Genomic DNA, 12,734 nt, shown 5'->3' on the forward strand with positions numbered 1-12,734 from the left:
TCCATCCAGGACCTGTATGCCTCCAGGACACTGAAGCGCGCAGGTAAGTTTGTGGCTGACCCCTCCCACCCGGGTCACAAACTTTTCCAATCACTCCCCTCTGGCAGGAGGCGTCTGTCTATCAGGACCACAACCTAATGCTTTACAAGCATGTATCACTGTAAATATCTCAATATACAGTACTGTATTTGCACCCTGAGTATTCCTGTAAATAATGCTATCCAGTTCTACGTTTTATAATTTTTATATTTGTATCTTGTACTTTTTATTTACTTTATTTATTTTTTCGTTGTTGCACAAACCCACCAGAACCAATTCCTTGTATTGCTGGGTTTCACGTGACGTCAAATCCGGTTGTTGTCTGCCCCGCCCAAAGGGATGGGGGCAAACAAGCATATTCATAACTAGAAGTCATGTAAAATTAAAAAAAACAAAAAACATTTATACTAAAATTAAAGTTAAAACTCAAAAATGCGAAATGCAAACAGGGACGGACTTACCATTAGGCAACCACAGGAATTACCTGAGGCTCCGAGATTTCCAGGGGCCCCCAAACGTCTGGTTATTGATTTCTTTCTTCGATTTAAAGTATATATTACTGTTTTAGTCTTAATTCACGTGCTTAAAACTGCATCAAAATGCATAATTTTTCATGAGCGTTTTCACCACTGCCCCTCGGTCTCATGCAATGGACTATTTCATGTTACTGCGCACGTGCAGATTGATTCCGGAAGACGGGAGCGAAACAAACTTTTTGGCACGGTTTGGAAAAAAACGGATGCGGAGCTACCCCAGTGGAGCGGAGAAGAGGAGAAGGCGAGAGAGGAATAGTTTGTTTTTTTAATCAAAACTAGACAGCCAGACGCTCTTGATAGTAGCACAGCCGAGAAGAATGCAGTAGTTTCAGGGATGGAGCTGAGAGTGACGCTTTTCATCACAAACCCGTGAGTATTAAAGCACTGGACCATATTAAATGTTGCTTCATGTTCTTATCAATTACAGTAAAAGCCTTGAGATGATTCACTTGTTAGGTAATAATAGTCCCCAAGGAGGATTTTAAGGACTTTATCTAGCTCAGGAAATAGGAGAATTTTCTCATATTCACACTTGTTAGTAGATGACAAACATTAATATTCCAAATCTTTTTGGGGAGGGGGTAAATTACCATGGCAATGTAACTAGCACCTCTGACAGATAACTGTAACAGATTTCAAAAGCAGGAAAAAAGTGGCCTAAATTACATATTCACGTTTTGTAAAAATGGAAATAAAAAGTTTTTTAAATGTATTTTTGTCAATGCAGTACATGGATGTGGAGGGATGTGGTTTGCCTTGGGCCCCCAAAGGACTAAATCCACTCCTGAATGCAGAAATACTTGCCACCTGGAAGACCAGGTGGTCCAGCGATACTTCACAGAGAAGGCGGGGCTCAGGGCTTCTACCAGCACGGTAACACTGTGTGAAATTTGTCTGAAACTTGGCTCTGGAGCTCAGGCATTGCGAAACAGCGCAGCAAAACGATGAAGGACACGGTCACACACAACAATGCATTCATTCAGACTGATTCATCCAGATTTGGTGTAAGAATGCCAACAGACATGTTCAAAGCATTTTTTTCATTATGTCTCACGCTGAAGATTAACTTTCACTGCTTTTCCATCGCCTTGTTTTCAACTATTTTCTGTCTTCATGCGTCACATCATCTACACTCACAATAGGAGCAAATAATTTCAACGACATGCATCGTTATTCACTTTGATCTATTGCACAAACATACTGGGTGTGTACGTGGCCGCAGCTTATGCTTGGCCCCCATCTGCTCACCGGAAGTGATGCGAACTGCCTCTCGGTCACATGGTTGAAACCCAGCCAAAGTGTTAACTATACCTGCATGGCAATAAATCTGATTGATTGTTTTGAAGGAATCTTTCACGTGAGTACAAAGTTTTCACAAAATAATGCTATGTTAGTGTATTGTGTCATTTACTATACGTTTTAGAATGATGACATTCACGACTTAATAGGTTATGATGTTCACATGTTGAAAATGTACTCTGTGTTATGTGCTTACACCTTAGTTTGACAGCTGCAAAATCCATAGGCTACGGGATTCAGAACTCTACGAGGGCAGACGAACCGCCGTGCAATGCAGATTAGAAAGCTGCTAAAACCCCTCCACAACACAACCCAACACCTGACCAGCAACAGAACCACAAAGACGGGGCTTGAACACACCTCTCCCTCCTGGCGAAACACACATGGGTGTGCATGGCACAGGGGCCATCATGAACATGGCTCATTGCAGAAATAAACAAAAACCCAGCAAAAGTGGAAAAATAGAACAAGAGATGCCATGTAATGTAACTAGAAAAACCTAAAATGTTGATACTAATAAAACACAATGTTTTCTCTTCAAATATATGTATAATGTTTTTTTTTTATTACAAATATCAATGGACAGCTGGGCAGCCCTGACGTAAAAAGACAAAGACAAGTAGATGAAACAAAACCAGTGAGCTGGCATTGTTCAACTACAACAAGCTGGAACAATTAACTCTGCACTTCAGCCAATAAGGAACTTACATATACTACCTGCCACTTATGTGTATTTTTTTTTGATGCAGCTGATTGGTTTCACCTCACAAGCATTGACCAATGCCATTACAAATAACTTGAGAGACCAACCTGAGCATCAGATAAACATTGTAATATAGTTAGTAATACTGAAGAAAAGCATTATATTTGTCAATACCCTTGACTTTGATGAAGAGTAGCTCACATTTTACGACAAATTTATTCAGAGAGTCATGGAATTTCAAAAGGTTTTCATACTTTTCTAGACACTTTAGATTTTTATACCTGATACCCTTCCTGACGCAACCTTGGCCAAGAATCAAACTCATGTATACGATTAAAGGTCAAATGTACAATTGTCAAGTATAAAATAAGAAAAGTGTGTTCATAAATGTGATAGGTGAAACAAACATTGCAAACATTTCATCATGTCAATTAATTACGTAAGAAGTCGTTCTTTTGCACAACTTTACTTTTTTTTAAAGAGTTATACTGTCTTGCTTGTTCGTACTTCCCTGATTTTGATCTGCATGCGTCCTTTCAAAAATGTTTTTCTCCAGTGTGGATTCTTTTGTGTTCAGTCAAGTTTGTACTCGTTGTGAATCACTGACCAAACATTAAACAAGACATGTTTTTTCTCTAGTGTGTGTTTTTGTGTGTACTTTCAAATGTGAGTTCTGAGCGAATCTTGTACCACAAACTGCACAAGAAAAAGGTTTCTCTCCAGTGTGTATTCGTGCGTGTCTATTTAAATTACTTTGAGTGTCGAATCTTTTCCCACATGCCGTGCAGAAAAAAGGTTTCTCTTCAGTGTGCGCTCTTGTGTGTCCTATCAAAGACCTCTTCATAGAGAAGCTTTTACCGCACACCGTGCAAGGAAATGGTTTCTCTCCGTTGTGCTTTCTTGTGTGTCCTATCAAAGTTATCTTCTTAGAGAAACTTTTACCACACACTGTGCAAGGAAAAGGTTTCTCGCCAGTGTGTACTCTTGTGTGATTTATTAAATCACCTTTTCTATTGAATCTTTTACCGCACACTGTGCAAAGAAAAGGTTTCTCTCCAGTGTGTATTATTGTGTGCCTTTTTAAAACACCTTCCTGATTGAATCTTTTCCCACACACCGTGCAAGGATAAGGTTTCTCTCCAGTGTGAATTCTTGTGTGTCTTTTTAAAACCACTTTTTGATTGAATCTTTTACCACACACCGTGCAAGGAAAAGGTTTCTCTCCAGTGTGTATTCTTGTGTGTTTCTTTAAATCACCTTTATGATTGAATCTATTACCACACACCGTGCAAGGATAAGGTTTCTCTCCAGTGTGCAATCTTATGTGTCTTTTTAAATCACTTGGTTGAGAGAAACCTTTACCACAGACCGTGCAAGGAAACGGTTTCTGTCCAGTGTGTATTCTTGAATGCACTTTCAAATTTGACTGCTGAGAGAATCTTTTACCACAAACTGAGCAAGAGAAAGGTTTCTTTCCTGTGTGATGTCTCATGTGCATTTTCATACTTCTCTTGTGAACAAAAGTTTTGTCACATTGAGAGCATTTCCAGCGTGTGTTGTCAGTGTGACATGTCATATCAGCTTCAGAGTCTTCATCATCAGTGTCAGGAGAGTGTGACGTTATGTCGTCACTATCTGATAGTGGAGCTAAGAGGTTGTCTGCTTGTGATCCTCCACAGTGGTCTCCATCAGCTTCTGTTGTCATGTGATGAGTGGAGCTGCTGCTTTGAGGCTCCACATCTCTCTTCTCCTCACTTTGACCTTTTTCTTCATCATCTTCACTCTTCAAAGGAACACCAATCACTGGGAACTCCTCCAGTCCTTCAAGATGTTCTCCATCCTGACTGATGCTGTAATCCTCCTCTTCCTCTTTAATGTGAGGAGGATGTGGCTCCTCTTCTTCCTCTTTAATGTGAGGGGGCTGTGGCTCCTCCTCTTCCTGTTTAATGTGTAGGAGATGTGGCTCCTCCTCTTCCTCTTTAATGTTGGTGGGCTGTGGCTCTTCCTGCTCCATCCTGGAGTTCCACTGTTGCTGCTCAGGGGGAAGATGTCCTTCACTGATGTCTGCAGGACACAAGAAGACAAAAACATGGTTTAGAAAACTTTGCTGTTCCATGTGAGGCATCGTCCTCAAAATCTCCAAAATGCGCCAACAACGCTCCATTTACATATCATGTGATGTGCATAATAACCAAGCTGCAGCGACATTGTTATTATTATTATTAACATTGTTATGCCAATCGAACTACGTTACTGGTGTATTGACACCTTGCCATACCAAGCTTCAAAAGCTTCACCACACACTCACCCGCACCCGTCAGCGCAGCACACACAGTGCCCTCAGGCCACTACCAAAAGGTAACGCTACATATTGGAGCTGCCGCCACTGCTGCTTTGTTTTTGTGTTTGAGTTTGGAAAAGTTAACCTAGTTGTCGGCGTTTGTTTCTATACTGCTATGTGAAATCAATGCGCCGAGGAAAGAAGTTCCTCTTGCTTAATGCTTAAAAGTACCAAAATAAAAGTACCAAAATACTGTAAGTATTACATGTTATCCTGAATGTCCCTGATACTAGTTGGTCACAGCATGTACATAAAACCTTGTTGGAGGTTTTTGAAGGTGTTTTAATAGCGGTCTTTGTAAGCGGCATAGGCTGAGCTGTCTCTTTGTATCTGTTTTTATATATTTAGAAAGTTCAGAAAAGAGAAAAACATGTGTTCGTGTCTCACATAAGGATTGTCGATGATGGGCAAAATTCCAAAAAGTCTTGAATTCCTTTAAGCTGTGACAAAACAGGTTAGCATCACATCATACTGTAATTTACCATGGCAACCTATCTGCTAAAACGTTAACCAGCATCGTCGTCCTGCATATTCAGAGCTAATACAACTAACTGTCCCTGACCCTGTGCGTAATGATATACAGTATATTTCACTCTGTTCAAAATGGCCGCCGTCTTATAATAAACAAACTGTGTTGAAGTCAAGCCAAGTCTGTCTGTTTTCCCCATTTTCATGTTGTTAAACATACAACAAATTAATTTTATGTATTTATGGGAGCCATGTAATTGTACTGGACTTCCTTTAACGACAATGCAATGGGCTGCAAGGGTGGCCGAGTGGTTAGCATGTTAGCATGTGCTGGGTTCGAATCTCTGCTTGAGCATCTGTGTGGAGTTTGCATGTTCTCCCCGTGCGTGTGTGGATTTTCTCCGGGTACTCCGGTTTCCTCCCACATTCCGAAAACATGCATGTTAGGTTAATTGGCGACTCTAAATTGTCCATAGGTATGAATGTGAGCGTGAATGATTGTTTGTCATATACACATTAATATTTATATATGCCCTGCGATTGGCTGGCGACCAGTCCAGGGTGTACCTGAGTCAGCTGGGATAGGCTCCAGCAAACCCCCGCGACCCTAATTAGGATAAGCGGCATAGAAAATGAATGGGCAACGCAACGGTATTTTAGTGTTGCTGTGGGCGATACTGCACATTTTGGTATCAATCTGATACAATTTAACAATACATATAGACCACAATGTAACAAATAATAACAACACACATATTTGTGAATATAGACACAAGACAATTGAAAAAAAATCGATATCGTCAAGCGAGTATGGATCCGACAGTGACAACCCTTGAAATCGATTATGGCTGTTTAGTTCGTGAAGAAAACTACTCATAAAAAGCTTTGCTACGTGCGGTCTCACGTAGCAAAGCTAAGCTTTTTATGAGTAGTGTTAACGAACATATAGTTTACAAAAGAAAGAATGAGAGATGCGAGATTAAGAATGAAACTAACCTGCTTTGTGTAACACAACCTGAGTTTTATTGAAAACAGCGTCCAGTAGTTAACGTTGTCGCTGGTTCTTTTGTTCGACCAAGTTCCTCCTCGTACTCTGCTATCGTTCTTTCTTACACTACATACAATATTTCATCAACAGCCGCAGTTAGTCGCTGATTCACCAACGCTCTCAGTATTTGTGCTTCACACGCTTTCACACAATCACGACACTTTACACTCACGCTCGACCTCCGCTTAGCGATGTGTTGATAACTTCCCTGTCTCTTTGTTAGCAGCTAGCAAGCTAAGCTAGCCTGAGGAGCTTCAAAGTTCACCGAGTTCACGAGTTTATCCTGACATGAATAAAACTGTCTCTCGTTGTCAATTAATCTCTGCGTCACATTATATAGTTGTAACAAATGTCAATTGTGTTTTTCTCCGTAGACTACCCGGAAAAAGTGTACCGAATTCCAAAACTGGCGGCCTGTGTGCGCATGCGCCATACAACGTCTCCAGGAACGTCACTTACTATATGACGATTTTTTTTATTTCATGAACGGTTTATATGCTACACAAACAAAGGCGTATTTAGTCATTTGGGGACACAAGCCTTTTTTTCATGACAGTTTTACAAAATGTGAGTATATAATTTAAGACACCTTTTTGCCTGCTTTTGAAATCGATTACAGTATCTGTTAAATTGCAAGTTACATAGCCATGTTTATATACAAACATATACAAAACGATGTGAAATATTGATGTTGTCATGTTCTAACAAGTGTGAATATGAGAAAATTCTCCTATATCCGGAACTAGATAAAGTTCTTAAAATCCTCCTGGGGGATTATATGACCCTTAAGTGAATCATCTCAACACTTTTACTGTAATTGACAAGAACATTAAGCGACATTTAATATAGTTACCCGCTTTGATACTCATATTTGTGATGAAAAGCGTCATCTACTGCAGTGGTCACCAACCTTAAGTAAAGCGACCAGTAAAATAACAAATCCTAGATCTGAATGAATTAAAGATTCTTATTAACCTGTTCACTATTCCATTTGCACAACAGCATGTGAAATTGATCAGTCTGTGTTGCTTCCTAAGTGGACAGTTTGATTTCACAGAAGTGTGATTGACATTGTGATTGATTACGTGTTTCCTTTATTTTTTGAGCAGTTTTTATATATCCCTGCGATTGGCTGGCGACATTTGTAAAATCAAGTCTGATTAATTCTGTCTGATAAAGCAGGACTTGAACCTTAATTTGATACCTCATTCACTTCTCTACCCCTAATATTAAAGAAGTTAAAGCAGATTTTATACCGGAAAATTGCTTTAACATTGTGTCAAGACAAAAGTTGCACATCATAACTTCGGCTGTGAAAATCCGTATTAAAAATCGACAGAATAGCCATTTACATTTTTTTGATTATCAAAAAGCCCAGCGAAGAAAATCCAAGTGTCGTATTTTTCACATAGGCATAGCACTGCCATGTAGTATGATTGGACTGGATCAAATCCACCAATATCCACTCCATATATGAGAAAATCAATGTTTTTTAAGCATGGTTTTGTAAAATGAAGCGGCATAGAAAATGAATGGATGAATATCTAAATTATACATACAGTATTTTATTTGCCTTTATATTTACAATCAAGGCATCCATATTGAAAATAGGACAACAATGCAAACGGACATGTAGTAATTCCGAGTAAAAAAAAAAAACATACTTCACACAATCACAATCACACACACATACATATACGTATATACAGTCAAACCTGTCTATAGTGACCACTAAAGGGAAACGGCAAAAGTGGCCGCTATAGGTAGGTGGCCGCTATAGACAGGTTGGCGGCCATTTTGAATTTATGCGCACATATTAACATGTCTGTGATTAGAAGCTTGTTGTGTTTGCAGAAATAAACCGCTGTTAATAAAGCGATTAAAGTGCATCGGCGACGTGAGTCTCTCCTTCCCCACAACAAGCGGCATTACAGTATTGACACACATTGTGCACATTGTCTCACACCAGGAAATAAAAGGTGTCACTTGTTACAGGCATTGGCTGGACAGCTATGTAGTGGGGCTTGTTTAACCTTTGCCTTGTGGGCAAGCAGGAAGGAGAGACGATGCTGAGAGATGTGTGTGTGTTCTGAGCTGCTGTCTGGTGGCCGCGTTCAATAAATAAAGTTGGCAGAAGCAACAGGAGAAGTTTCCTTCTTTGCTTCGGAGCTGAATAACACTGACAAGTTAACAGACTAGTAGCGAACGGAAAAGAAGACGGCTTTTTTGTGTCGAATACAGAAGATGAGGATTTTGATGGATTTGTGGATGAGGATTGATCAAAAATAACGTGAGTACATTCTAAAATACTTCAATTAAGTACAACCGAACTCAGTTTTGCTCCCGCTGCCGCATGCATGCTAGCGTATATTTGTTTTTTATTGTAGCGTCGCTGGGAGCACGTCCTGTTCCCAGCCTACTTTGCGGTAATGTTTTGGTGCAAATGCTCTTAAAGTTACATGTTTGACCAGGAAATAGCAAGCTCAAAAGAAGACGGCTTTTTTATGTGGAACAACCGACAGTTTGTGTGGATCTTGTGAATGATTGTGACTGAGCTAGGACTCAGTAATTAAAGTCTACACACGACGGCTTCATTGTCGAAAATGCACATTTCCCCTACGTCGGTGTTAAAAAAAAATCACCATGCTGAGCAAAGGGAGCCGCAACAAGGAGGTTGAATAGCCGCATGTGGCTCCGGAGCCGCAGGATGCCGACCCCTGCACTAACCCATCAAGCACACACCCTGCTGGTAAAATAAGTATAGAAGGTAAGAAAGATTCTAAAAAATTAAAACGGAAAAAACAGAATTTGGGAAAAAAAAATAAAACGGAATTTTGGAAAAAATAAAAGGTATTTCACAGGGTCAGTTGGGCGAATCGGAAGCCAATGTCAGCGTCGGTGTAATATTTACTGCTCATGAATTGTCCATGCAACAGTCACTATTTGATGCAAGAGAACGTAACAAATGTTGTCATCTTTTACCGTCTCACTGTAACTGGAATTGTAAAATTCCAAAATGTTTTTGTTTTCTTTATGAAAGGAAAAAAACGTACTTATACAGTACATTAACCTTCAAACGTGCCGACAACAAATTAAGTTGAAGTGGAATCATTATGTGGAAAAAATGTGTTTGAATTTCTGTCATCCCCAAAAATATTTTCTTTTTTTTGTATTTCTGACAGACTCCCTGCAATGATGCTAAGTTGTTCCATCTAGCCAATCAATCTTCTTGCGCTTGTCTGAGGTCGGGTCGTGGGGGTAGCAGCCTCAGCAGGGAAGGCCAGACTTCCCTCTCCCCGGCGGATCCCGAGGCATTCTCAGGTCAGTTGAGAGTAGGGCTGGGTGATATGGATAAGACTCATATCCCGATATATTTAGGTTGAATATCGATGTACGATATTTTTTTTCCACAAAGTGAGTTTGGTCAAAGCCAAAATATACATGCAAAGTTGTTTATTAAAATGTAAAAAATATTATAAATAGCCACTGAAATAAAATGGTCCATCCTGTTGTTGAAATAAATATAGAAAAGTGAAATATAATCTTCAGTCTTAACCAGGCTGCATTTACGGTAGCCCCTCTGTAGCCCCCCCTAGCACCGTTAGCGCTTCCATTTTGGTGGTGTGAAAGAATGTGTTTCTATTGCTGTGAAGGTTTTGTTGGGGAGAGATCTCACATTCCCCATGATGACAGATGGCAAACATGGTTCATGCTGTCTTTTCCGCTGTCGGCGCTTCATTCCCGCTATGCAGCCCCTCCTCCTCCGTATTTCTACGGCAATCTCCGGTCGGTCGGCGTAGTGAAGAGGTGCTCCGAGTATAAACAATGGAGCCGTGAAAGAATGCGCCTCCCGCAACAAGCAGGAGGCAAGCTACAAACGTAACAAGATGAACATCCATAGCCGCACACTTGCTTAATAAAGCACAATTAAACAGTAAAAACGCCGCAGAAAATACAGAGCTGCTGTAACTAGCTGCCATACGGGCGGCACCATCTTGAAACATGAGACCTCCGCATCAAATCCAGTCTTCATCGATATGAACAATATGCTTGTTTTTGATATCGTGCTTAAAAGAAATATAGATATTTTAAAGATATCTATATATAGCCCAGCCTTAGTTGAGAGATAAAGTTTCTCCAACATGTCCTTGGTCTTCCCCGAGACCTCCTTCCGGTTGGACGTAGCCTGAACACCTCCCCAGGGAGGCGTCCGGGAGGTATCCTCACCAGATACCCGAGCCACCTTATCTGGGTCCTGTCAATGCCAAGGAGCAGCGGTTCTACTCTGAGTTCCTCCCGAATTACATGCTTCTCACCTTATCTGTAAGGCAGGGATTGCCAACCCGTCGACTGCCAGTCGATACCGAGAGTATAAAAAAGAATGTATTGTCACATCAGTGGCCTCCCCTCCCGGAGAGCCACCAACAGGCATGCATTTTGTCCACTGCACAGTGGTGAACCTTCCCAGGAGTGGCCGGCCAACCAAAATGACCCAGAGAGTGCAGCAATGACTCATCCAAGAGGTCACCAAAGACGAGAGATTGACCGATATGGGGTTTTCAGGACCGATACAGATTATTAGTACGGTAGTTAAGGAGGCCGATATTTGGAGCCGATATTCATTTGCAGTAAAAGTGTTGAAATTGGCTTCACAATGTTGAATAATACAAACAACCAACTTCGTTTAACTGCTTAAAGCATGTTTATTTCCCCAAATGGATAGAATAGCTCCAGAAGAGCATGGAGTTCCTAGACTCAGAAGCATCTCTTACAAGTTGAAGAAAAACTTCAATTAATAACTCCCTGAAATGTTTCTGCAGTAAATAAAGAAACATTTATGTATAACTTATTTTTGTTTTAACTTCAAACATAACAAAAAGGGAGTAAAAGGGATAGTTCGGACTTTCTGACATTAAGTTGTATGACATCTGTCAGGATTGTGTGCTGCGGTACTGCCTTCTACTGCTTCTCTGTTGCAGCACACTCCTGAGCACCCTGATTGCTGATCATCTTCACCTGTGCCTGATTAGTTGATCTATTTAAGCTGTGTGCTTACTCATATCCAGTGCCAGATTGTCCCTTTGCTACACCCTGTTCAGCTCCTTCCAGCTTGTTCTTGTGCATTGTGTTTTGGCTTTCTGACCCTCGCTCTGCTCACCTGTAAGTACCTACCTGCCTGCTTGACGTCTTCAGCAGTAGCTGTATTCTTTGGTACTTCTGCTAGTTTTTTGTTAGCAGCTCTTTTTGTTCTTGTCTGTATTTTTCCCTGCTCAGCTCACCTTGCTAGCAGTGTTTTTTGTTACTGTTTCCCGCGACTAGGTCCGGATGTATTTTGGTTGTACTTTGTTTCTTGTGTTGTTTTTGGTACCTTTTTGTTATCCATTTTTGTATTAAAGACCTTTTCTGTTTTCACTTATTCGACTCTGCATTTTGGATTCCTGTATCACGGCCTTGGCCGTTCATAACAACATCCCCATCAGCGTTGTAGTCCAATAACAGCGACTTACCCCCCCACTTGCTCTCCTAAGTCCAGTTCTGGTTAGATTTCTGTGATGAAGAAAGTAGTTCCATTTAGTTGCAGGGGACAATTAAGTAAAAGTTTGGCTTTTCAAAACAATATGCGTTCAAAAGATTAAAACATTTGCATCACAAAAATCAGACCTCACAAAATGCTTGCCGTTATATCTGTCTACCGCCGTATCCCTGTGCACTGGCGCCTGTGTGTTCATGTGAATGTGACAAAGGCGCTCGCATCTACAGTACTTCCGCGACGGAGCGCCGCAGCCATCTTGTTTACGTATGTGTTCCACAGCAGATCGTTTGTGACAGGCCTAAGCTGGAGATACCCGGACTGCTGTGATGGACACTCCTCAGAGACATTGTCAGAACACATGCTGGTGCAGGACAAATGCCTCACGTGCTGGAGCAAAGCAGGGCTCTTCTAAAGCTTGTCTTTGTCATTCTTGTGTCCTGCAGATGTCAGTGAAGAACATCTTCCACCTGAGCAGCAGGAGTGGAACTCCAGGATGGAACAGGAGGGGCCCCAGCTCCCCCACATTAAAGATGGAGAAAAGGAGCCACAGCCCACCCACATTAAAGAAGAAGAGGATTACGGCATCAGTCAGGAGGGAGAGCATCTTGAAAGACTGGAGGAGTTCCCAGTGATTGGTGTTCCTGTGAAGAGTGAAGATGATGAAAGGAGAGATGTGGAGCCTCCAAGCAGCAGCTCAACTCATCACATGACAACAGAAGCTGATGGAGATCACTGTGGAGGATCACAAGCAGACAACCTCTTAGCTC

At 41.1% G+C, this 12,734-nt stretch overlaps 1 protein-coding gene and 1 long non-coding RNA gene across 3 annotated transcripts; one reads left to right on the forward strand and one right to left on the reverse strand.

The window, feature by feature from the left end:
* The first annotated feature begins 729 nt into the window (after positions 1–729).
* On the forward strand, positions 730–2,978 carry LOC129168543 (uncharacterized). The gene is made up of 3 exons (XR_008566277.1): positions 730–944; positions 1,303–1,448; positions 2,078–2,978. It is a non-coding gene; the product is annotated as an uncharacterized LOC129168543 (long non-coding RNA).
* On the reverse strand, positions 2,417–6,838 carry LOC129192946 (gastrula zinc finger protein XlCGF57.1-like). 2 transcript variants are annotated; one of them, XM_054797475.1, is made up of 2 exons: positions 6,383–6,838; positions 2,417–4,641 (listed from the first exon to the last, which is right to left on the reverse strand). In XM_054797475.1, exon 2 carries the CDS (start codon positions 4,589–4,591, stop codon positions 3,191–3,193), a length of 1,401 nt encoding a protein of 466 aa, XP_054653450.1. In that variant the 5' UTR covers positions 4,592–4,641; positions 6,383–6,838; the 3' UTR covers positions 2,417–3,190. The 2 variants fall into 2 exon arrangements, with proteins under 2 accessions (XP_054653450.1, XP_054653530.1); XM_054797555.1 differs by lacking the exon at positions 6,383–6,838 and adding an exon at positions 5,306–5,339.
* Positions 6,839–12,734: the final 5,896 nt, after the last annotated feature.

Source organism: Dunckerocampus dactyliophorus, chromosome 1 (genome assembly GCF_027744805.1).
Source record: "Dunckerocampus dactyliophorus isolate RoL2022-P2 chromosome 1, RoL_Ddac_1.1, whole genome shotgun sequence".
In the NCBI taxonomy this organism is placed as follows: Eukaryota; Metazoa; Chordata; class Actinopteri; order Syngnathiformes; family Syngnathidae; genus Dunckerocampus; species Dunckerocampus dactyliophorus.